General features: G+C 39.1%; 1 protein-coding gene across 6 annotated transcripts in view; it reads right to left on the bottom strand.

Annotated features, from left to right (window-relative positions):
* The window catches only part of eys (eyes shut homolog), a 307,886-nt gene that overhangs the window by 98,215 nt on the left and 182,600 nt on the right, over nucleotides 1–27,071 (bottom strand). For all 6 annotated transcript variants that reach the window (XM_049472628.1, XM_049472623.1, XM_049472625.1 and 3 more), the window contains 4 exons: nucleotides 17,059–17,249; nucleotides 16,875–16,966; nucleotides 7,299–7,449; nucleotides 5,975–6,087 (listed from right to left, as the gene is read on the bottom strand). In XM_049472628.1, the coding sequence (XP_049328585.1) occupies nucleotides 5,975–6,087; nucleotides 7,299–7,449; nucleotides 16,875–16,966; nucleotides 17,059–17,249 (547 nt within the window). The remainder of the gene's footprint in view (nucleotides 1–5,974; nucleotides 6,088–7,298; nucleotides 7,450–16,874; nucleotides 16,967–17,058; nucleotides 17,250–27,071) is intronic.

The following is a 27,071-nucleotide window of genomic DNA, read 5'->3' as shown; positions in this document are numbered from 1 at the left end:
TCTTAGTTTTTTTTTTTTTATTTCTTTCACTATCTCATTTTTTTATATTTTGTATTATTACTTTTTAACTTTTAGATATCTATTTGTTTCTTTTATTATTATTATTATTATTATTATTATTATTATTATTATTATTATTATTACTGTATTATGTATGCCTGTTTTAGGTTAATTTTTACTGTTTTTTATTAATCTCCTATCCTCTTTTTTATCTTAATTTCTTATCAGTTAAACCTCGAGTTTCATTTTTATCTATCTTTATCTTTTATTCACTGTTATTTTAAAATGATTAAGTGTAGTTATCATTTTCATTGGCACGTCAATCCCTGTTTTTGTTGCAAAGTGGTTACTATGGTGTGGCTAAGTGGTTACTATGGTGTTGCCATGTGTTCCTATGGTGTTGCCACATAGTTACTAGGATGTTGCCAGGTGGTTACTATGGTACTATGGTATTACTATAGAATATCTGTTGATTGGTTGCTGTGGGGTTGTAACAGAATATCTGTTAACTCTTAAGCAGTATCCTAGTGGTTGCTGTGGTCTTGTAACTGGATATCTGTTGACTGCTTACACTGTTGCTAGGTGGTTGCTGTGGTGTTGTAACAGAATAGCTGTTTGCTCCTCAGATTATCAGCCTTTCCTGGATACCGTATAGTGTTTTTGTACGAAATCATGATTAAAATGACCTAATTAATATAACAACATTGTTTATTTATTTCATTTTTTTCTCGATACTAGCCCTAAATTAGCTACGTCACAACTTTTTCTGAATGTCTTACAGGGCTAAAATGGAGTGTATATTAAAAGATGTATATTAATATTGTATTGTATTGGTAATAAATTAAGGTGAGCAGATAAACCATGAGGTTTTTTCCTGATTAGTTTTTTGGAGTTTGTAGTTAATTCAGTTCCTGTACTGCAGCATGGTATTATCGGGGCGAGTCGTGGGCGTGCGGGGTAACCCCTCCGTATCCAGCGACACTGTAATTAACTCCAGACAGCAGCAGCAGCGTGGAGGAAAGGTCCTCACTCGGCCCATTTGTAAAATTAAAATCATAAACCATGCGCAGCTTCAGCGCCGCTGCTCCACCAGTCACGTTCCCCAGCCTAAACTGGAATATGAAGGCATCCATCTCCAGCCGTTTGTGCCGTGAGGACGAGCCGGATTTACAGCGGGATGATGAAGTGAGTATCGATCGCTTCAGTGAGAGAACGCCGGGAGTTTCCCCTTCCTGACCACTAACGCTATATTTTACTACATACTTAAAACTGATATACGACCCAAAACACGCTACTGCACGCTCATCCCAACACCAGAGACAAGATACTACATGCAAAGTAAAGAAAAGACAAGCGACACATTTTAAAGTTCTCTATTTGCCTAATCCGGCCACGCCCACTATGAAAAATGTCATTATTTACGCATTTTTAGTGTTAGAATCATATGGTATTTAAAGTTACACTGATCGAAGAGTAGCTAGATATGGAATCCCAGTTCCACCCTGTTACTGTCCAGTCTGAAATTGTCTACCCTATCATTGACCACTTTGTTCACCCAGTCATGGTCCACCTGACACTGTCCACTGTGTTACTCTCCTTGCTGTCCATCTTGACGCTTTCTTGATCATTGTCCACCCTGTCATTTTCCACCCTATCCTCCCTCTCACTGTCCACTCTGATAATGTCCACTGTGTCCCTCTCCACCATTTCCACTCTGTTATTGTCCATCTTGACACTATCTGGATCATTGTACACCCTACCACTTAACACCTTGTCCACCCTGAAATTGTCCACCCTGATATTGTTAATCCTTTTATTGTCCACCCAGTTACAATCCACTCAGTCACAGTCTACCCAGATAGTGTCCAATGTGCATATTTTATGCAGAAGGCATAAAAAAACCACTACTTCAACCAATTAGCAATACCATAGCAACCACTTAGCAATGACTCACCATAACACCATAACAACCACCTGGTAAAACATATCTGTATGTCCAACTGACCACCTTGTCCACCCTGATATTGTTTATCCTATTCTTGCCCACCCTGATAATGTCCACTGTGTCACTCTCCACGCTGTCAACCTTGTCCACTCGGCTATTGTCCATCTTGACACTGTCTGTGTCATTGTCCACCCTGTTATAGTGCATCCTGTTGATGTCCATCCCTGATATTGCCCACCATGTCCCACAGATTGCCAGAAAAGGGTGGATGTTTGTATGACAGGAAATAAAAAGTGAAATAAAAACTATTTAGCTACAATTGTACGTAGTATAAAGTCTTTTAAATCCTCCAGTTTTGAGTACAAAAAGGGGCAATATTCTGATAATGATGCACTCACTACATACACATTATACATATATAAACTACATATAAACTGAAGGTCTAACAGTCAATTAATAGCAGCATCCTGTAGAAACAGGAAGTAATGATGTTAATAAAGGAAACTATGTGTAAACCCCATTACAAATTGGGACACTGTATAATGTAATGTACTAAAGTGTAAATAAATATAAATGTAATATTATTTGATACCATTTTAAATGTATTTACACTAGATAGGATGGCAAAACAGCTGTTTGATACATAAACCCACACAGAACAGCACAGCCCTGACCTGTTTATCATCTACAGCTGCAGGAATGCAGCCTATCATTTTATACTTCACTTTTATACTTCATGTTTTTGAGCTTGGCTGTGTGGCAGCTGGGCTGAACGAGCAATTCATCAACCCGGCTCGGCCCTCGAGCTGCTGGCTCCAGCGCAGCGTTCAGAGAAACACAGCAACACAGGAGAACCAGAAAAAAAAAATAACTTAAAGAAGATTACCCCCAAATATTAACCCATTTTCAGCTAGCATAACATTATGAATTAATTATAATACCAGCTTCACTGATCATATAGGACAAAGTTTATCGTGTTAAAACAAGCTACGTGGGACGGACCTCTAGCTAATATCGCCCTGTCTTACCAGTACACTCAGGGTTTCTCAGTGTACCACAGTTAGCCGCTAATGCTGCCTGATAACGCTACACTAAGAAACCATGAGTGTACTGGTAAGACAGGGTGATATAGTTGCTAATGATAATGCTAATGCTATTTTTTTTTAAGAATTACAGTTTTGTTTACTTTACTTAGCTTAGTTTTACAGGTCTCACCACTGAATTAGAAGGGAAACATGGCGACACCCCTGTTCCTTAGTAGTGTCGCAAAATGCGTTTTATAATAATCCCCTTCGTCTTACTATGTGAAAAATATGGTACTAAGAAACGGCCTTGGACTGGAATCTCTAAAGCACAACAACAATCATTGTAAAATACACTTAATAAATAAATAGAATAGTGAATTGAACAGTTTGTGCTATTCTGGGTGTGATCGTCTGTATATATATTAGCCAGTATTAATGTTGCATGTTCAGCTCAAGTGTCCACAAATCAAAAAGTCAAACGAATAACCCGAGCTCAGGAAACACGGAGCCGAGCGCTGATCTTCTGCTGGCCTTTGTCCGGAACACGTTCTCCAGCAGATGCTCTTCAGCTGCTCAATATTCATCTCCTCATCAGCCATTCAGAGAGCGCCTCCTGATACTCATTCATGCCCTGATAAAACACATCCCGCTTTGTGAAGCAGATTTCCTGCATGTTGATGAAGTCAGGTAACCAAAAAAAATAAAAATAAAAATAACAAAAAAACAAAAGCACAAAGAAAAGATCTCACGTCTGACCTCATCAATATTCACAGATGAACTGAACGCAGCACAAAGGCTGACCGGCCTTGGCCGATCTGAGCGGGATAATGTGATTCTCACTGCCAGACAGCTGCTAAACTGTGACTATGTGGTTGCTATGGTGTTGCTAAGAGGTTTTTAAGTGCTTGTTACAATATTCCAGTTATCTGTTAAGGTGTTGCAAAATTGCTGATACTGCATGTCATCCCATGTGGGTAACAGCATTGCTAATAGTGTTCGAGGTGTTGCTATGGTGCTGCTTAATTAAATGTTGCCATCAAGTGGTTGCTAGGTGGTTGCTATGACATTGCAAAATAGTTGACATGTTATCCAAAGTAGTGGTTACAGTGTTACTTGGGGATTCCCAATAGTGCTGTGTTGCTAATAATGTTGCCATCATAGCCCCGGCATTGATTAGTGGCTGCTAGGTGGTTGCTATGATATTGCAAAGTAGTTAAAAGGTCAACATCAGTTCCAGGTTGTTGCTATGCTGATGCTAAATCATAGTACAGTTTTTGTTAAGTGCCATCATTGCTAGGTGGTTGCTATGATATATATCCCAGGTGGTTGCAATGGTGTTGGCAGGCGGTTGCAACCACTTAGTAACCACTTGGCAACCACTTAGGTTGCTATGGTACTGATGCTATGGATGCTAGGTTGCTATGTTAACCTGGATGGTTGCTATGGTGTTGCACTGGGTGGCTCCTACAGTGTTGTTAAGTGGTTGCTATGGTGTTGCACTGTGTTTTCTATGGTGTTGGTAGGTGGTTGACTTTAAGGTCTTGTCCTTTTTGCGAGCTAAGCACCAAGGTTGCTGAATATCTACGCTTCGTTAACAGCTGCTGTATCTTCGTTATCGCCCCGGTAACGGTAACTAATCGGCTGTGAGCTCTTCACACAACCACATCTGCTCTTTTGCATAAGATGATGTTTTGACATCTGTTGACACCAGTAACACCATCAGATCTGATTAGTTTCCATAGCAGCCAGAGCTTCAGAGTGGATGCATGAGCCAGTAAGAGAAAACAGACAAATAAAGAGCAACATCCCATAATTATACGATTAGTGTAACTACTCTATCTCCAGTTATAAAAGAGAGAAAACGCAATAGGCTTGGTTGATATGGTATTGCTAAATGCTTGCTGGGTGGTTGACATGGTGTCACAAAAAATAATGTTATCCCAGGCGGCTGTTATGGTGTTACAAGGTGGTTTCAATAGTGTTGCTGTGGTGTTGCTAAGTAGTTGGCACTGTATTCCAGGTGGTTAATATGGTATTGCTAAATGCTTGCTAGGTGGTTGATATGGTGTCACAAAGTAATAAGTTATCCCAGGTGGCTGTTATGGTGTTAAAAGGTGATTTCAATAGTGTTACAAAGCAGATGCTAAGTGGTTGCTGTGGTGTTGCTACATGGCTGGCACTGTATTTCATGTTTATGCTATAGTTGCTAACACCACATTACTATGGGTCTCATCCAACATCGCTATTGCATTAGCATGCCAGCTACTGGGCTCATTTAACATAGCTAGCTAAGTGCTAGCATGCTGGCTACAGGCCTCTTTTCCACATTACTATGGGCCTCGTTCAACAACGTTACTGCAGAATTAGCACAGCGGCTAATGTAATATACAATGTAACATACAAACATCGCTACTACAGTGTTAGCACACTGACTAAGGGCCGCATTCTACATTACTATGAGTCTGGTCCAACATAGCTACTGCAATTAGCACGCCAGCTAATGGGCTCATCTAACATCAGTCGCTAAATGTTAGCACGCTGGATACAGGCCTCTTCCCACATTACTTTTGGCCTTGTTCAACAATGTTACTGCAGAATTAGCACAATGACTACTGGGCTTATTTAACATTGCTAGCTAAGTGCTAGCACGCTAGCTACAGGCTTCTTCCCACATTACTATTGGCTTTTTTCAACAACGTTACAGCAGATTTAGCACAATGACTACTGGGCTCATCAACTATTGCTAATGTAACACAATGTGTGACATCGCTACAACTTTTTAGCATTGTCTAAAGGACTTGTCGGACATCGCTACCGCAGCGTTAGCACAGCCCTTACTCTTTAAGTACGGTTAGCTAACTGTGCTAAAACCACCAGAATTCAACAGAACATTAACCCTTCGTCCTCAGAAGCGCTCAGCCCTGCAGTGGAAAAGCAGCCAATGATCAAACGTCTCTGAAGTGTTGTGAAACCAATCCTATTGCAGTAAAGAGATGAGGCGTACCTGCAGTTGTCGAGGTTGTTGACGGCGAGGGCGGCGGATGAGCGGAATCCTCGCAGCTTATTAATTTCGATGATTTGGATACAGCCGCTGTAGTTGTAGAAGGGCTCGGCTCCCTGAGGGAACAGGAGAGGAGTCAGAGGCTGTTTTTCTAGAAGAAGAAAGCAGCAAAAACAACTCACGCCCCAGGCTCAGAGCGTACACACACACACACACTCAGCTATTCCACGACTGTGTGGCACTGAAAGAAAGTTACACCACTTTAAACAAGCTCTGATGAACAAGACGAGCTGCAGTCAGTCTGAAATGTTAAGTCGTGTTCTGCGTGTACAGTATATTTATATACAGTATATTTATATACTCTCCTATATCTCTTCACCCCACTCATCTTATATCATTCACACATCTACAGTACCATGCACATACTGTATATATGCACATATTATATATACTGTACACACAGTATCAGACAAAAATCTGGACACACCTTAAATCCAGTGTTTTTTGTTCATTATTTTAAAATGTTCTGTATTGTAGATTAATACTAAAGTCATCCAGACGAAGATGAAGATGAGGAAAAACATGGAATTATTTAGTGAACAAAACAGTAGGGGTGGGCGATATGGCTCTAAAATAATATCACGATATTTCAGGGTATTTTTGCGATAACGATATACTTGGCAATATAGGAAAAATGAAATAATTAATTCATTTCAGGAATATAGTATAATAGTATAACAGAATAAAGAGTTAATTACTTAAATTTCTTGTCTCTTAATATTAGTTTGAGAGCATCAGTTAAAGTAAAGTAGTGAAGAGGTAGAGTTACAGGTATACAGTGAATAACTATATAAATAGCTCTATTTGAAAAAGAACTTTAGAACTTAATATGATATTGCTAGGTGGTTGCTATGGTGTCACAAAGTAATAAAAGTTATCCCAGGTGGTGGTAATGGTGTTACAAGGTGGTTCCAACAGTGCTGCTCAGTGGTTACTATGGTGTTGCTAAGTAGTTAGAAGTAGCACTTCACTTCAGGTGGTCGCTACGGTATGGTGTCACAAAGTAAATAAGCTATCACAGGTGGTTGTTATGGTGTTACAGAACTACTAATTAACTGACACTCTATAAACACTGCTAGACCCCTACTGCACAATCTAATGGAGGAACTGTGTGAGAATATTGGAGTTATTATGGGATGGATTATCACAGGGGCTCTTGAGAAAGCAGCAGCAGCAGCAGCAGCATGTGGACGAGCATTGTCCTGTAAAAACAGTAATGATATTCTGAAAGATATCGCTTAAAACTGAATTCAGGGTCTAGTCGTACCTTGTATGGAGGACGACTGAGTGGAAGACCTCCTACGAAGACATGTCCTGTCCTCTGAACGCTCAGCCCCGACCAGTAGTTACTCGGGACGCTTCTGATTCGCTGGAAGCCGGACACGAGGATCTCCGCTTCACAAGGAGCCAGATACTGTCTGTGGTGTTAAAAAAAAACAAAACAAAACAGAACTTCCATTAAAACGATAATTTAAAACACAAAAAATTAATATCCTTAATTAGTTTAATCTTCTTGAAGGTTTTTCAGCACTTGGATTATCTGCACTCATTTTTCCCAGGATAAGAAGTAGTTCTTTCTACCTCTTTATAGTTTGGCCTGCCTCGTTTTACCTCATATAACCTTGCTATACCTCAGTCTACCTCACTCTACTTCACTATGCCTCACAGTAGTGTTCGAGACCTAAAAAATGAGAAAAACGTCTCGGCCTTGACTATTAGTCTTGTCTTGGTCTCGCCTAATTTTTCCAGAGCTTCAGAAAAAAAATAAGTATAAACTAGCGAGATAACTAATGTTAGCAGTGAACTAGCTAACATACTTATCAGGGAGAGCACTGAGCTTAGCGACGAGCTGAGATTAGCGGCCAGCTAGCTACAATATTAATGTTACCTTAGATGCAAGCTAGTTAACCTGTTTTTTTTTGTTTTTTTTTTTACATTTTATAATAAAAATAAATAGAATTTGATTGATTTGAAAATTTATTTTAAATCTTAATCTGGTCTCAGTCTTCACTACAACCCTAACCCAACACTACCTTGTTTAAACTCTGTCTCGATGCACCTTGTTATGCCTTCATCTACCTTCTTAAACCTCATTGTACCTTGATCTGCCTCGTTATACCTCAGTGTACCTTCTTATACCTCGCTCTCCCTCACTTCGCTATGGCTCACCCTGCCTCACTATGACTTGCTCTACCTCGTTACCCTTCACTCTGCCTTATTATGCCCTTTATATAGCTCACTCCAGCTTATTTTGCCTTGCTGTACCTCACTCTCCTTCGTTACTCCTCCCTCTACCCTTTTACCTCTGTCTACCTCATTATACCTTGCTCTGCCTCGTTATGCCTAAGGTGTACCTCACTTTACCTCACTTTGCTATGGCTCACTCTGCCTTGTAATACTCTGATATACCTCACTCTAGATTACTCTGTTTTTTTATACATCTTTCTTCCTCGCTATACCTCATTATACCTCACACTGCCTCACTCTACCTCGTTCTACCTCATTATACCTCTTTCTACCTCATTAAACCTCACTCTACCTCATTATACCTCTTTCTACCTCATTAAACCTCACTCTACCTCATTATACCTCTTTCTACCTCATTATACCTCACTCTACCTCATTATACCTCTTTCTACCTCATTAAACCTCACTCTACCTCATTATACCTCTTTCTACCTCATTAAACCTCACTCTACCTCATTATACCTCTTTCTACCTCATTATACCTCACTCTACCTCATTAAACCTCACTCTACCTCATTATACCTCTTTCTACCTCATTAAACCTCACTCTACCTCATTATACCTCTTTCTACCTCATTAAACCTCACTCTACCTCATTATACCTCTTTCTACCTCATTAAACCTCACTCTACCTCATTATACCTCTTTCTACCTCATTAAACCTCACTCTACCTCATTATACCTCTTTCTACCTCATTATACCTCTCTACCTCATTATACCTCTTTCTACCTCATTATACCTCACTCTACCATATTAAACCTCACTCTACCTCATTATACCTCATTAAACCTCACTCTACCTCATTATACCTCTTTCTACCTCATTATACCTCACTCTACCATATTAAACCTCACTCTACCTCATTATACCTCATTAAACCTCACTCTACCTCATTATACCTCTTTCTACCTCATTAAACCTCACTCTACCTCATTATACCTCTTTCTACCTCATTAAACCTCACTCTACCTCATTATACCTCTTTCTACCTCATTAAACCTCACTCTACCTCATTATACCTCTTTCTACCTCATTATACCTCTCTACCTCATTATACCTCTTTCTACCTCATTATACCTCACTCTACCATATTAAACCTCACTCTACCTCATTATACCTCATTAAACCTCACTCTACCTCATTATACCTCGTTCTACCTCGTTATACCTTGTCATGACTTGCTGTTAATTTCATTTATCACAGCTTTTTCACTGTTTTATCATGAAAACTCTCATCGTTTTAACGATAAAAACATGATTTATCGTACAGCTGTAGTAAACACGCTAAATTAATGATGCTGTTTATCATAAACACCACTAAAGCGCTGTAACGGTCTCAGAATTATGCTAATAAAATAACCCCCTAACTCCCGCTCGCCTCCAGAACTCACGATTGCTTTAAAGCTCAGTTCCAGCTCTCATTTTATGTCTATTATTATTATTTTTTTATCTCCGGTTTTAAAATATTCAGACCCAAAACAGGTTGTTGGGAATAGATGCAGTGTTTCCATGGATACTGGGAGAGAGCGAGGCAGGGTACACAATGAATTGGTTATTCATTATTCCTGCAAAACGCGGCCGGTTGAGTTTTAGCAGCGAGTTTCGACTTTGAAGTCTTCACTTCTGCCTCTGCGCTGGATGCACCTCCGGTTTCTGCAGGATCAGCCTCGGTTCTTAACAGAGAGGAAAACCCATTTCCACCTGCTTTACAGGCTGTTTAATACAGCCGGGTCACAACACACCACATAATAATACTTTATACACAGCTAAAACTGCATTACAAACATTATCACAATGTAAGTTTTCACAGTAAAAACATCAAACGAGCTGCACTAATGCCTAAAAGGTAACTAAACACACTCTTTTTAGCTGACTCCACCCTAAGCTCAAATTAGAAAATAGCAAAAAAAAAAAAAAAAGGAGGAGCTCTGGGTGATGTATGGGTTTAGGGGTGGAGCAGAATGGAGAGCTGATTGGGCTGAGCATTGACTGATTTGCACATTGTGACGTGCCCACGTACCAAAGTACACGGACACATTATCCTCGCCTATAGCACAGCTGAACCTGAGAGGACGCTGGAGAGGCGAAAATTAACACAATAAAAGCGTTTTTAAGAAGTTTAGGAACTTTTAAGCAGGATTAGAACACAGTGCCTCTTTTAAAAAAACAGCAAACTCAAATTGCATTACCTATGGGTAGCAACAAAGCTCTTAGCATATAGCGAACACTTTTATCCAGAGCGACTTAGTTTGTTTAGTAATTAAAACCTCACCCACTAAATATCAGTGCTGTACTCTGCCACTGAATTCTATTGTTCTGATTGGATAAAAAGATGACTTTCCTTTTACTCAGATTTTATAAATTTGATGTTTTTCAAAAATTTGATTGCAAACAATCACAAAACATCGCCTTGCTTACAGTATTGCACTATATCACAATGAAGAGAGCACTTCAGTTTCTGAATCAGTTTCTCTGATTTTGCTATTTATAGGTTTATGTTTGAGTAAAATGAACATTGTTGTTTTATTCTATAAACTACAGACAACATTTCTCCTAAATTACAAATAAAAATATTCTCATTTAGAGCATTTATTTACAGAAAATGAGAAATGACTGAAATAACAAAAAAGATGCAGAACTTTCAGACCTCAAATAATACAAAGAAAACAAGTTTATATTCATAAAGTTTTAAGAGTTCAGAAATAATCAATATTTGGTAGAATAACCAAAAGTTTTCATGTTTCATCTTGGCATCATGTTCTCCTCCACCAGTCTTACACACTGCTTTTGGATAACTTTATGGTTTGATGGCTTGTAATCATCTATCTTCCTCTTGATTATATTCCAGAGGTTTTACATTTGGTAAAATCAAAGAAACTCAACAATTTTAAGTGCTCTCTTATTTTTAGTATTTCAGAGCTGTATTGGTAATCTCTAAGGGGAATATTGAGAGACTACGTATAGACCCAGTGTCATTCATGCCTAAGGTACACATTATAACGGCAGAACATCAAACATATATGTCATATAGGGATGAAGGTGAATGGCTTTTCTGTATACAGCATATGCAGAAATACGAACATGACTTATCCTTTCATCCTGAACAGAAACAAGCCCAGTCCATACTCACATGTATACAGTATATCTTCCCCTGAACTGCATTTACGCTGCTGTTATTGATGTGAAATGATACAAGGGTAAACATGCGTCTGCAGGTATGGAGATGACACCGCTGACACGCTATTACAGCAGGACATGAAAGGGATGAGCGGTGAAGCGTCCGACCGGCTTTACTTTATGTGTAGGGATATGAACAGCGGCCTGCTGTAAAAACCCTGACCCGTCTCCGGGTCCCGCACGCCGCCGCGCACCACATATCCAACATGGCCGTGTATCTTGGCTAATAAATACGGTTTTATTGTGCTGCGACCGCTATATTAAAAACTGTCAGATAGCGTCAAGCCAGTGACAAGCTATTAATGGTGTGTCATAAAAAGAGGACAGCAAAACAAACGATGTCGGAGCTTTGAGGCCATCCCTCACCTAGAACTCGCTCGTCCCTTATTCTCCACCGTCCCCAAAGGGGACCTTTAACCCTTACAGTACCTAATGTATACTCAGCGATCATTACATTTAGAGTACAATCTTTAGTGGGGTCAACTTTATAACTCATTCAAATCTGCCCCTAAAACAAGACGCAAATAAAAAATGCCCAGCAACTATCTAGAAACATGCATATTTAAACCATAATTCAATAATTTTACAGTAGATAAGAGTTAAAGGACTAGAATGTTATTGGTTTAAATTCCTAAACCACTAGAAAACAAAAGTAAGAACCCAAACTCAAAGAAGAATAGGGTTCGGAACCCAGCAGAAAGATGTGAGCTTGGGTCTTAACAGTCATAGTTTAAAAAAGATAGAGACCAGAATGTTGGAGCCTTTGGCCAAGAATGAAACAGGGATTGGGGGAAGATTAGAAACCAGAAGGTTGTTGGTTCAGTCCCCTAAATCATCTGGAAGCTTGGTTGCTTGGTTGATCTCTCTGGACCAGTGGGAGGTGAGGACAAGGTTAGTGATGTAAATGTATGGGAATCCTAAGAAAACGTTTCAGTTGTACTCTAAAAGGTTCAAGAACAGAAGGTTATTAGATCAACTCCCTGGACAATCCGGAACTGGTGATGGAGTATTGCGGTCCAAAAACAGGGGATTAAAACCCATCTTCAGTTGTAATCTAAAGATTGGAGACCAGAAGGTTACTGTCCAGAAGGTTATTGGTTCAATTCCCTGGACAATCAAGAACTGGGGATTTAGGAAGTCAATTATGTTTTTTAGGGTCCAAGAAAAAAGGGATTGAGAATTAGCTTTGGTTAAATTCTCTAGACAATCATGAACGGATAAAGTACGTTTCTTGGGGTCCAAGAAGAAGTTGTTAGAGGCCCAACTTTCAGTTGTAGTCTAAGAGTTAGGGACCAGAAGGTTATTGGTTCAATTATCTAGACAATCAGGAACTGGGGATTGAGGGAATGGTGTACAGTACATTTTTGGGCTCCAAAAAAAAAAATGCTTGAGACTGAGCTTTTAGTTGTAGTGTAAAGGTTAGAGACCAAAATGTTTTTGGTTTAATTTTCTGGTATTGTGGATTGTGGGAGTGAAGTACAGTATGTTTTTGGGGGGGTCCAAAAAGGTTCTTAAGACCCATCTATCAGTTGAAGTCTTAAGGTTAGAGACTAGAAGGTTATTGGTTCGATTCTCTAATCAAACAAGTACTAGGGATTGAGAGAGAGAAAAGTACAATAAATGTTTTGGGGTCCACAAAAAAGGGGTCAGAGGCTTAAGCTTTTAGTTGTAGTCTTAAGGTTAGCGATCAGAAGGTTGCCAGTTTGAATCCCTGATTTGATTCATGGATAAGCTGCCTTTAAGTGTAAAAACAAACCCACAGGTTGCTCACTAGATGCCTAGGTGTTCGGTTTACTGCCAAACTAATCAAATTCTGATGTACTGCTGTGAAGTAAAGCATGTTGTAAAAAAGAGAAGTGCATGAAAGCGTCTAATAAAATGTATTTCTTTACATATTTAAAGGGGCTTAAACAGGAGATCATTTTTGCTTATTTTTCCTTGATTATTTGCAACGCTGATGCAGAAATTGCTGGGTTTTTCTTTGAGGAGACATTAACGAGTTAACGGATATCTTTCATATATTGGACCTGCTGTACTTGAGCCAGTTCCCGAGTCTTGGGAGATTTCCAAAGCTAATTCGGCCCCGGCCGAAACAACAGGGGAGGAAAGATAATTACCTAAGTGCGGATTCTGGGCTAACTATGTGCAGCTGGAGGCTCAGTGTGCTCGCAGATGCTCGGGCCCCATCAGACCCGCGTCCTGCCGGGCCCTCGAGGAGGGAGGGTTCGAGGAGAGGCGATCCGGGCTGATTTGTTAAGCCCGTAACCGGCGGTCTCCGGCTCCGCCCGCCGCTCAGGGCCACGCACCTCCGCGCTCCCCAAAGTCCTTCCTCCAGAATGGCTCCGGAGAGGCGGTTAATTTAGGAGCGCTCTGGCAGAGCGGCCTGGCTCCTCGCCAGAGGGCGGCCGGCTCCCAGAGTCCTACAGTCCACTCGTCCCTGAAGAACATCGCCTTTAAAGAGAATTGTTTTGGACGGACAGATATTAAAAAGGCTGGAGACGGAGATGGAGAGCGTCTCGGCGGTTTAGAGGGCGAACTCTAGGTGGGACAGCTCTTCAGAGATGGACGCATAATTTAAACTCTGAGAAGTCACATTTAATGCATCTCTTACGAACATCCATGAATGTAATTCTATACATATAATATATAAATTCTATATATCAAGGGGTCGATTAACAGGCGTTGTTGGAACTACATTAAAATTAATGATAATGAAAATAATATAATGCTTCTCTGGTGAGCTTTTGTTTACATGCCTCCCTTTTTGCGCTAAACCTAAATAAATTTGTTCTATTTTGGGCCGATTTCATTTAATCACTGATTTATACTTCGGCGTATTGCTGCATACCCTACCCCATAGCTTAATGCGCACTTCTCTGGAGATGTAACTATGCGCTTTCTTATTAAATATCTATAATATATTTTTGTAGTATTATTGTAGTTTCACTTCCTCTATTGCTTAAATACCAATACCAAAACACGACAAAACATATTTTGCATGCGTCTATATGTATAAATGATTGCATTAATACTTTAAAACTATCAATAAACGTAACAATGTTGTTTGCCAGGTGCTGTATCGATTAAATAAAAATTAACACTTATAAAACACTTATAAAACAAAAACAAAAAAATATATTTTAAATTAGCTTTGCATGCTTGAAGTTAAAGCTTTAAAATATGTTAAATTAAGCTGATTAAAGTTATAATTTAAACTGGGGTATCAACTCTGCAATGCTTTTTGTGTTAACTTATCGATATGCACGCTCAAAATTGTTAAACAGAATGTAAATATAATTTGCTATATAATTAATTGTGCAATTATGTGCAAAGCATATAAATTCAACTACAAAACAACAGCAATAACTATAAAAAGGTTGAAAATCAGGCGTCTCTCTCTCTCTATATAGCGCTGTGTTTGACAGTCGCTTATTCACGTGGTGAAATGGCCGGCGGTAATGACTGATCTGTGCAGCTGTTTGGATATTCAGCGCTGCTGCTTTGTCAAATTTGTTGGCAAAAAATAAACGTGGCAGATTAATGGTGTTAAAATGAAAAGTTGGCCGGGACCCAGAGAGCGACAGGCTTAAGTGACGGGCTCTGAAGCGCCGCCGTTAGTTTGCTGATCTTTGAGGGCCTAATCATAAATTTCAGAAGATTTTATGGTCACGTACTTCGTGGTCTGTCATGTGTATTGTAAATAAACATTTCCGCTGTTATTCGGGGGGTGAAATTTTATGTCCAGACATAAAAAAGACCTTGCAAAAGTACAGTGCTGAAACATCAATGATGCCACGACTAATTTGATTACTTCTCCTTTTTTTCTTCCCGAACATCAGCGCGAATGAATCAACGCCGCTCACAATCGAGGCCGAACTGCTTTCTTCAGAGCGAGATGAGCTTTCAAACTGATGTGTTCTGGAAATAATCAGCCCTGAATGGAGTTTTGAAAACATTTATTAAGACCATTTAAGCCCATTTTCAAAAGCGTTGCATTTGCCAGGAATTTAAATGATGTCTTGTGCATAGAAGAGACTGGCGAGGGGCTTTAATAGAAGAAACCGGGGGTCCATCGCTGAAGCCGAAGGGCATTCAGACAAATTATATGTAGCTCATATAAGGGTTTTACTCAATTCACACATTCAGTCTTTCCAATCATTTTATCAAAAGTCTTCAGGCTAGACAAGGCACACATTCTTCTGGCTAGACTCCTTGCCAAGGCATAAATCTTCAGCCTTCAGTACAAATTAAGTCACAAATCTTTAATCTAGAACTGTATTCAAACTAAGTCTTTAGGTTAAAGTCCAACAAAATCACAAATTAGCTGACAACTCTTTAGGCTAGAGTCCGAATCAAGTCGGCATAAATCTATTGAACAACATCAAAGCGAGCATTGATTTGAGCGCATGGAATGATTCATCTCCTCCAGCGTGGCCACCCACCAGTTCTTTATATACATTATATTAGCAATTCATGTAGGATTCGCGATCATGAAGCAACAGAAGAATAGAAAATATTCAGACATTTATGGAACAGGTTTAATGCACTGCGCTGAAAGGGCTGAAAGGACGAAGGTTATGCAAAATCTATACGGATGATTCTATATGTTCATAGCATGCCCGTTCTATCGACATATCATTAGAATTCCATACTGAAAGAAAAAACATTAATTTGTGCAGAATAGCAGCCAGTGCCGACAGTATGGTCCTATTTCTTATTTATTTATCTATTTACTTTTATATTTGTTTATTTTTTTTAAGAATTCTCTATTGTAAAATTAATTATGGCTGTGAATTAAGAATCTAGTGTAAATAAATGAATTTACCATATTTATTTAAGGTTACTACTACGATTTAAATAAACAGGAAAGTAAATCTCCAATTAAAGATAAGTAGTAATTCTAAAAAAATACATTCATAAATGCTGTGCTGCTTTCTCTGATTAACTTTTCCTGTGCAACAGAGGTAGCTCTTGATTTTCCTTTCCTGTGGCGGTCCTGATGAGTGCCAGTTTCACCATTAACAATGTTTTTGACGGTCTTTGGGTGACTGCACTTAAGGATACTTTCAAAGTTCATGAAATTCTTCTTTTTCAGACTGACTGACCTTCATTTTTTTTCAAGTAATTTCTTTCTTTGCTTAGACGAACAGCAGCAGGAGCTCCTCAGATAAAGTGTTGTTCTCATTTCCCTCCAGGCAGGACGGAGCGAGATGAGCGTTTGACTTCACAGAGCTGAGCTACAGCTACTCCAGTGCGTTAGCTTGTTATGCTAACTGGCTAGAGTTATCTAGCGAGCTGTATCTGCTTCTTTGGTGGTGCTTTTCTACAAAGTGCTCCACAGCGCCTCTAGCAATTTGGCAGTATGAGAAAAATGCATACATTTAACTGGTACTGTTTGTCACCACGTAAAGAGTCTTACCTCACATGCACCAGGTACTCGTTGCCGTTATTGACCTGTATGTCAGTATTTATCCTCCGAATTCCTTCCTCTTGATTACAGGAGAAATCATACTGGAATAAAAAAAAAATAATGAAAAACTAGAGCCAAAAAACACAAAACAAAACAAAAAAAGCCCTAAAAATAACCAATAATCGTTTCTCACCTGTAGCTTCCTGTTTAAGAGGTGGAGCTTGATGAAGAAGAAGCCTCGGTGGACACGCCCCTGGTCTATATACAGCAGGGTTCCGTTCTGAGCCCAAGTTTGGAAGCGTAGTGTGATATTACTCACAGCCCCCAGATCTATACCATCAAACTCCAGAAAAGAATCACCAGAGTATCTTCCATACTCTATATCTGCAATAAAGAGAGAGCACGGATGTTTCAGCAATTTTTAATACCAAAAACTGTGTCAAAATTCCCTTTTTTTTACAGTGGTTATAAAACACTATTTCTGTTGTGATGCATTGCGATGCTTATTGCTATCTAAAACCCCACCAGCAGTCTATTTTCACACCTTCCACCTGCCTTTTTCAAATAGTAACAGAGCTTCTGAATATATCTACACTGATAGACGTGGTGGTAAAAGAAAACACAGGAGCTCCACTGACTGAGTACAACCTAGACAGAAGCCAACAGTCAGACGTTCATCACTATCTTGGCAACACAGGCAAACTTTTACATCAACAATAAACAGAATACTAAATAAAATAATAATACTGTTCTTGTAAGTGAGCTGCTGGAGCTCCTTTCACTTCACTTTCCTCTGCTGGAAAGCGTTTGTTGTACACGTCCAGGTAGCTGCGCTGTTAAAATAGCAATCCACCAAAGTCAGAGTTCACCTGACTCTTAAAGAGAATGATGAGCAAGTGACACAAAGATTGGTTTATTTCACGTTATGCCCAAAATTAACCACACCCATGATTAATTAATAGAATTAGTACATGCCTTTTGCTTTGCGCTTCGAGCTGAGCAAGGTGTACTTTTCCCGTCGTTACGATAGCAAAGACACACTGACACGCCCTACATCAGATAATGTATGTTTGGATGGCTTCTCCCTTATTGTGATGTCACACTAAGGAAACCAGAACAGAACCACCCTGGCTCCACGCCTTCACCCATCAACCACTCACTAGATCAGTTAAAGAAACATTTTGATTTCAGTCTGCTAGTTAAGAACCTCAGACAGTACACAGCAGTATTAGCCAGCAGACTTTGTCTGAGGGAGGGATCTGTACCTACTGTCTGTGGCAAGTCAGCAGATGAGAGTGATGTGAGTACTTTCAAATAAAAACCTACCACTAACGCGTGGTAACCGCTTAGTGTAAACGTAGACAATATCTAACATTATATGATTTATAGATATTTTTGTCTTGTTTTTTTTATAAGGCTCTTGGAATTTGATTAAATTTTCTAATTTCCAAGGTCCAATTTATGCAGAAATATAAATTTTTGAAACAAAATTGTAAAAGGTCCACAAATTTCCACACACCACTATATAGGCGAATTTGCATTGTGGACCTTCAACTCTTGATCAGATCTCAATGATGAGAAGATTAATTACTTGGTTACAAATATAATTGATATTGATTACCCTGTTCTTCACTATAAAGCAATTTAAAGACAAAGCGTGGAGCCAAAACACGGGTTTCCAACAAAACCTTACCTGAATATCCATCAAAACCCAATAAAATCAGCCGATCTTTCCAAATTCCTGATGCAAATGATTTTTTTATGTAATTTGGAGAGGAGTGGGATTGTTCTCTGCGGAGTCTGAGGGTTGGATGTTGAACTGAAGGGTTTGATACTTTATCTTCCATCATTACAGCAGAGATGGCATCGTGTTGTAGCGTGGCACAGAGGGCATCAACATCAGAGAGCTCCCATTGTGTTAAAGCTCCATAAAACAGTGGGTTCCCCCATTTATATTCTGAGGGGGACAGTGACATGAAGAGAAAATAACTCCGGCAGAACAGAAACTACACCCCGAGGAGAGATATGACGGATGGATTTGGGATAATCTGCATGAGGAACTGTAAAACTGTGCTGAAATACTGATAAACTGAATTCTAAGATTATTAATATAGTTGTGCAACTACACTGTTATTCTGCGGTATTATTATTATTATTATTATTATTATTATTATTATTATTATTATTATTATTATAGTTGTGCGTTGCAAAGCGCAGTATACAGCTTTTTGATTGGACGTTTGTTTTTTGTAAAAACTTCGTAAACAGATGGGAGGGCCTTATGGGGTTTAAAGGGGGGGGGGGGGGTAAGAAGGAAGAAGAAGAAGGAAAAGGTAACAAAAAATATGCTACATTTTGTGTTGGGTCCCTTTATTTAGTTTTGTACATTTATTTTTTTGTATATTATTTCTGTGCTTTTACACTGGATATAGTTTCATTGTTTTTTTGTTCCTCTTCTCTTGCTCCCTCAATAAATTTATTAAACAAAAAAAATCATATATTTCAGATTTTTTGCCCATTGAAAATAAATGGGGAGAAATTTTAACACCCATATAGATCACAATTTTAAGAATACGAAGAATAAATTCAGAAAGCCTACAGAACTTTTCACGTTCTTTCTGAGAAACTGCTTAGCAACTGCATAGCAACCACCATGGACACCGTATCAACACCTTAGCAATCACCTAGCATAGCAACACTTCAGCAACCATCTAGCAACCACTTAGAAATTACTTAGCAATGGACACAAATACCATAGCAACCACCTAGCAACCACTGGGCAACACCTTAGCAATCACCTAGCAAAACTTTAGCAACCACCAAGCAACCACTTAGAAACTACTTAGCAATGGACACAAATACCATAACAACACCATAGCAACCACCGGGCAACAACTTAGCAATCACCTTAGCAACGCCAAAGGAACCACCATAGTAAACGGTGGGAGCAATTTTAGGAAACTTCAGGAAATGCACTTTTCTAGTTAAACTATGAAAAAAAACGCTGAAAACAGGTTTAGTTATTTTTTTAAAAGGGGAAAGGTGAGGGGCGCTGAGTGGTCCAGCGGTCTATTATAGCAGATCTATTGTAGCGATGTTGTTGGGTCATGCAGCAGGACAACGACCCTAAGCAACTCTAAGTCGTACTACCAAAGAATAGATTAAGAAGAATAAAGAAGAATTTAATGTTTCGGAATGACTAAGTCAAATCCTCAACCCTTAAACCTTAATCCAGTCTACATGTTCTGAAAAAACACCTGAAGCGAGCAGTTAAATGTGAGGAAAGCTTGAGTTGAAGTTGTTCTGTACAGAAGAATGGGCTAAAATTCCCACAACACAAATACAACAGCATTGTTCTCACAAACACACAAGAACAAACTGGCAACCGAAATAAGAGAACTTTCAACTTAAAAACCCGTCCGAATCAGAGAAACGTCCAATCAAAAGGCCTTCCATCATCAATACGGCTCATACTGTAGTTCTTTCTTTCGCACTAGACTATGATCAAAGCCAGCAGAGCCGAAAGTGACCCATTACCTGGCTTCACTTAATACATTCCTTTAAATAAAAAGTAAAAAATAAAAAAACGCCGGCTTTGGTTCGGCTCTAATTGGGGGACTCGAGACTAGGTCTTGTGTTTTATTCTAATTAGCCATGGCTCTGGGAAAGTAGGTTGTCTCATGCCGCTGCTTTAAACGCGTCGTTCAAAGCCGCCGCGGCCCAACTCATCACGCCTCGACCGGGGAAGTCCACCTATCATGTTCAAACACGGGTAATAACGAGGAGATCCGAACACCAATAAAACAAGAGCATCAGATATTCAGAGCAAAGTTTCAAAGGCATCCTGAGGCCTGAAGAACCTGAACAGCAGTAATAGTGGACTGTGTTCCACCATCACAGTGTTTCCTGTGATCTTCATATCTGTATAAAACATTCCTGCAATCACACCAAATAGACGTTTAATAGGAATTAAGAATTAAAGATTAAAAATGAATAAAGCTTTGCAATACTCTGAACTTTAAATTGTGTTCTATACAGAACGTAACGTTTAAAATACAGCCTATTTAAGCTGAAAACAGATGTATTTTATATTTAACAATGCAGGTAAGATCTGTATGAGAAGACGTTCAATAGAAATAAGGAATTAAAGACTACAAATGAATAAAGCTTTAATATACTCTGAATATGGTAAAGCAGGGACTACAGCACCAGTTTAACGTCATCAACTAAGAGTTTCACCCTCAAACAAAGGCTGACAGAAGTGTTTTTAAATGTATCCAGATTGACTAATTGATAGTCTGAACAGGCAGAAACTGTGTAAAATCTGAAATCATGAAAAAAAAAATTGCATTCAGAGACTAAAAGCCCTATTTTATTGATTTAGTCAAATGTTATTAATTGGTGAAGTTTAACAAAGTTTTCAGTATCAAATATTACTTTTTATTTAGTTCTCGTCTTGTTTTCTTGTTGTTTTCTAAGATTTTTGGTCAAACATTTTGCTAACGAAATTAACAAAATAGCACTGCTGAGGTAAATTCAAAATGTATGATTACAATAGCACTACTGAGGTAAATATATTAATAGAATGGCACTGTCGAGGTAAATTTAGGATTAGAACAGCACTGCTGAGGTAAATATATTGTTAGAATAAAACTGATGAGGTAAATGTATAATTACAATAGCACTGCTGAGATACAGTGAATGTATGATTATAATAGCACTAATGAGGTTAATGTAAATGTATGATTAGAATATTGCACTGCTGGGGTCAATGCATGATTAGAATAGCACTACTGAGTTTAATGTAACTATATGATTAAAATACCACTACAGAGGTAAATGTATATGTATGATTATAATAGCACTGCTGAATGAAATGTAAGATTAAAATAGCACTGCTAAGGTAAATGCATAATGTATAATCAGAAAAGCACTTCTGAGGTAAATGTTAATGTATGATAAGAACATTTACTGCTAAAGTAAATGTACATGTATGATTAGAATAGCACTGGAAAACTAAATGTAAATGTATGATTAGAATAGCACTACAGGGATAATTGTATGACCACACTGAGAAAAATCAAGATATTTTAAGTAATTTAGATGGCAAGTCCAGAAAAAAGCATGATGTTTAGTCACTTTAAAACACTCTACAACCCAACTCAACATTTACTTTTCCATCACTCTGACAGAATGTTCTAAAACTTTGTTTTTTTAAAAGGAACCCGCGACTATTCAGTCCAAAAGGAACAGCGTGACCTGGCAGCTCACAGCCTGACTTCATGCTAACTGGCGTTTGGCACTTCTCACAATCCACTTCCTGTTTACCACTTTAGGTTAACCTTTTAAAATAGTGCACATTTACTGCATGCCACCGCCGCTCTTTATCCTGTACCACAATCGGGAATTACAGAGCGACTCGGTCGGACCTGAAAGACCACCTGCGACTCGATCAATCTGATTGGTGCACTAGAGGGGGCTCCGGGTTGACATGCAGTCATTTGCTTCAGTCTCCAGTATTTCAGTCCTCTGAGCTTTTTAGATTGAACTGTGCGGTTTGTAGCTCAGGGCTGCTGAACGCAGGCGTGGGAGATGTAGCGTCAAATCATAATAATATACTTCATGCATCACTCTCCGCTAACGTAGCCGCGATGCTACACAAAACATATTTAATAGAGTTCATGGAATAAGACAACCTTCTAATGGAATGTATACATTTATAAATTAGAAACAATTAGAACAGCCCTACTGAGGTAAATGCATGATTCGAATAGCACTACTAAGGTAAATTCATGATTAGAATAGCACTGATAGGGTAAATTTAAAATTAGTACAGCACTGATAATGTAAATGCATTATTAGAATAGTACTACTTAGGTAAATTCATCATTAAAACAGCACTGGTCATGTAAATTTGTGATTAGAATAGCACTTCAAGATTAGATTTGCACTACTGATGTGAATGCATGATTAAAATAGCGGTACTGAGGTAAATTCATGATTAGAAACGCACTGCTGAGATGAATGTAAATTTTGAATAGAACTGCTTAGGTAAATTTATAATAAGAATTGCACTATTTATGTAAATATGTGATTAGAACAGCACTGCTGAAGTAAATTTATGATTATAATAGCATTGCTGAGGTGAATTCATAATTAGAACAGCGCAATAAGGGTAAATCTTTGATTAGATAAGAACTACTAACACAAATTCCAGAAGAATAACACTGAGGTAAATAAATTATTAGAATAGTACCAATGAGGTAAATGTGTGATTAGAACAGTACTGCTGAAGTAAATTCATGATTATAATAGCATTGCTGAGGGGAATTCATTGGGGTAAATCTTTGATTAGATAAGAACTACTGACACAAATTCCTGAAGAATAACACTGAGGTAAATTAATGATTAGAATAGCACTGCTGAGGTAAATTAATGATTAGAATAGCACTGCTGGGGTAAATGTATTATGCTTTGTTGGTTGGTCTGCTGGGATATAAGTAAATAGTAGTCTAGTGATTGCTTTGTCTTTGAAAAATGGCAATGCAAACCTGTGGGGAAAAAAGAAAAACTAATATTTTTGGTTAAAAATCTCTGGATGTTTTTGACGTAAAATTAGTTTTAACATATTATTTGCAGGATTTATTTTAAGTTTTATATCAATATACAACCAATCCCCAGCAGTATAGATCCCGCCCCCAACTGAAGACACTGAAGTACACCTGGGACACTTTGCTTTTTAAATAATTGCTGCAGAAGATTAAAAAGCTGGTGTCTACAAAAGGCATCTACGGATATTTGCCTTTAAATCTTTATAATGCAGGCGTGTTTTTAGCGGGCGGCGGCTGCTTTGACGGGGATGAAAGCGGTGGAGTAATTGTGGGAGAAATGGCCGAGCCGTTGCCGGTCCCTCTGCTGTACGGCACAAAAGGAGCGCTCCGTCCGTAATGCAAAAGTACAGGGAATTACAGCCAACACAGAGGCTATGATCTCCAAATTAATGAGGATGAATGCGGGGCGGCGGTGAAGGTACGCCGTCGCCGCTGCCGCCGTCCCCGTCTCCCTCCCGGTCTCACAGCTTCTCCACACAGTTTAGGCAGCGATGATGACGGAAAATTTGCCATCAGAGACGCAGCCATTCATTAATTCCAGCTCCTTGTTTGGACGGATGTAAGGCTTTGATGCAGTCAACGGCAGCTGCCAGCAGGCAGTGGCATGCCTCATTAGCAGTTAGTGCCGGCTCGCCATCCCCAGACTCTACTTTAGACGATAAGTTGCGTTTTGAAACATTGGCTAGAGTATGTTCACACAACAGGTAAACTTGGCGCAAATTCGATTTTCCCGACAAAATCCGATTCTTTCCAGAGTGTTCACACCTTACTTTTTAATGCGAACTATATCCAACATTCATCTTAAATAGTGCAAGCCCCTAAACTGATGCTCATGCTCCAAAAAACAATGAAGTCACAAAGTTTCAGCTTCGTCGGTTTTGCTGCATTTGGATTGAGTCGCTTGTCTGTTCACATGGTCAATTCCAGCCAGATTCCGCCGGTCACCATCATTACCCCCAACTGCTCGGTCGGTCCACTGTGGGTGGTGAAATTAGCTTTCTATATTGGATAGAGGAATGTTATCTGCAATCAGCCCTCACTTCAACTCCCATAATTCATCTGTCCTTCCCTTGTGAAAAGTAACAACGCTAAGTTGCGTTTGGAAAGCTCTGGATAATCTCTAGAAAAGTGGTGGTGGTGGAGGGAGGAGCCACACTGGCTACAGTTGTTCACACAGCAGGTGAACGTGGCACATATTTGATTTTCCCACCCAAATATGATGCTTTGCTGACTGTCAGAGTTCAGACTAGAGTTGAAATGTTTAATGCTTTTTCAGAACTATGTTGTCACAAACGATTATAATCTGTAGGGTTTGATGCTTTCAATACTGTATAAAGCCCAGTAATTAGCTTCAAAAGAGTCAAATTAGCACATTTTGATTCACTTCATAAAAACTGATTAAGGATTAAGGTAAACCTAGTATTCTGAACAAATCAATCAATTTGCGTGGCCTAATTTGACTTGGTTAAGCGACACATGCACATGCAAGCCAGCAGCGTGAGACAGACTCCCGTCTTGCAGGGTGAACTCGAGATGTTCAGGTTTTTGTGTTTCCATTGTAATTGAAAGTCAGACACGTAGTCTGCTCGATTGTTGTATTGAGTGTGAGCTCATTTAAAACTGTAAAATGTTTATTAATAAAACTGAGCAAGGAGTGTTCAACTTAACATAACATTACTAAATGTTTTGTTTTTCGAGAATCGTGATTCTACAGTTGGTATCAGTACCAAATCAAAATGCGTATATCGTGACAACCCTAGTTCACACCTTACTTTTTATTGCAAACAATATCCAATAGGACCTAAACTGATGCTCAGCAACGTTATTTTATTTAGTATTTAGATTTTTTGTTTTTGTTACTTTTGTTTTTTGGCGTCTGTCTCGGTTGTATTCAGTCAGTAGTGCACATGTGTTTTTCGTTGCCAAGACAGCAATACTCAAGAATTTTTTCAGACCACCCCGCCTATCAGTGTAGATATATTTACAAGCACTGTTGCTATTAAAACGATAAAACTGGAAGGGTGAAAATAGTGAAAATAGGCTGTTGGCGGGGTGTAAGGTAGCAATAAGCATGGTAACACACCTTGTGCAGAGTGTAAGATAGGGTCCATCAACTTCGGAAGCCACTGTAGCTTAAGATAAATCAATGCTTTAAACTTTAGCAGTGAGTTGTGCTAATGTTACAGCAATTGTAGCATAACATCACTTCAGAAACATCCTAGCAACCCACCTGCAACCACTTTAGCTTTGCAGCCATTCTGTGTTTCCTTTAGGAAAATCACTTTTCTGGTGTCTATTTTAGTTATAAATTCAAATCACAAAATATGAAATGGCCTAAAACGACATCCATTAGTACATCTATACTTGCTATAACCATAAATTAATAACGCAAAATGACGGTGAATGTATATAGGATACATAAAGCCGAAGCTCTAATGGGTTCTGTGTAAAAGGTAAGACAGTGATGGTAGTATAATGATGTGTAAATGTTCAGTAAAACACACACGCTAATGCTAATACATGCTACATGGCTAAACGCAGCTGTGCTAACAGACAGGCAGCCTTTACATTAAAGTTTCAGGCTGAGAGCCCATAACTCACTGTAATGAAATACAGATCGAGCAGATTGAACCGGTATGAATAATTCAATGATAGTTACGCAATTAAAGTAATGAGCATTTTCCTTTATTGTCGTCTGATTCATGCACCGTCAGAAAATAAGCGAAGGATTGTGTAGAACTCTGATCGTTAGCCTGGGACGCACCAGATACCAGAGGACACATTTAGAAAACTGCCTTTAGTACCAATCAAACCCAATCAGAATCGGATCAGAACTGGACAGACTGTCAGACGGATTAGAGAGTGCACTGTAATACACAATAACATTCTTTGCTTGCAATTAAGGTATACATATATAAATAAATTACATAGAAACAAACAACTGTCGAAGGGTCTGTTATGAACCCATTTTCACGGACATAAAACTGGAAGAATACAGCTGGACTTTACAGCCTGAACATTTGAGACACAAGGACGCCCAGAACACCAAGGACTCAATACCTGAGACTCAACACACGATACTTGGCAACAAGGACTCGACGCCCAGGCCTCGGCGTCCAGGACTCAACACCCAGGACTCAACACCCAGGACTCAACAACTAGGATTTAACACACAAAACTCAACACCTAGGACTTGACACTCAGAAGTCAAAACAACCAGACTCTGCACACAGAAATCGACACCCAGGAATCGACACCCGGGAATCGACACTCAGAACTCAGAACACCTGGGACTCAACAGCCAGAATTCAACACTCGGAACTCGACACCCAGAACTCAACACCCAGATCTTAACTCCCAGGACTCGACACACAAGACTAAACACTCAGAACTCAACACTCAGGATTCAACACATAGCTCCCCATCACACCCATCATTAGACACCCAGGACTCAATTCCCAGAACTCAACACCCAAAACCAAACACCTAGGACTCAGCACCCAGAACTCAACAATCAGAACTCGACACCCAGATCTCAAAACATAGATTTCGACACTCAGGACTTAACGCCCAGAATTCAATACCCCGGACTCAA

The sequence above is a fragment of the Astyanax mexicanus genome, chromosome 25 (genome assembly GCF_023375975.1).
Source record: "Astyanax mexicanus isolate ESR-SI-001 chromosome 25, AstMex3_surface, whole genome shotgun sequence".
Lineage (NCBI taxonomy): Eukaryota > Metazoa > Chordata > Actinopteri > Characiformes > Acestrorhamphidae > Astyanax > Astyanax mexicanus.
This window is presented reverse-complemented; position numbering and strand designations above follow the sequence as displayed.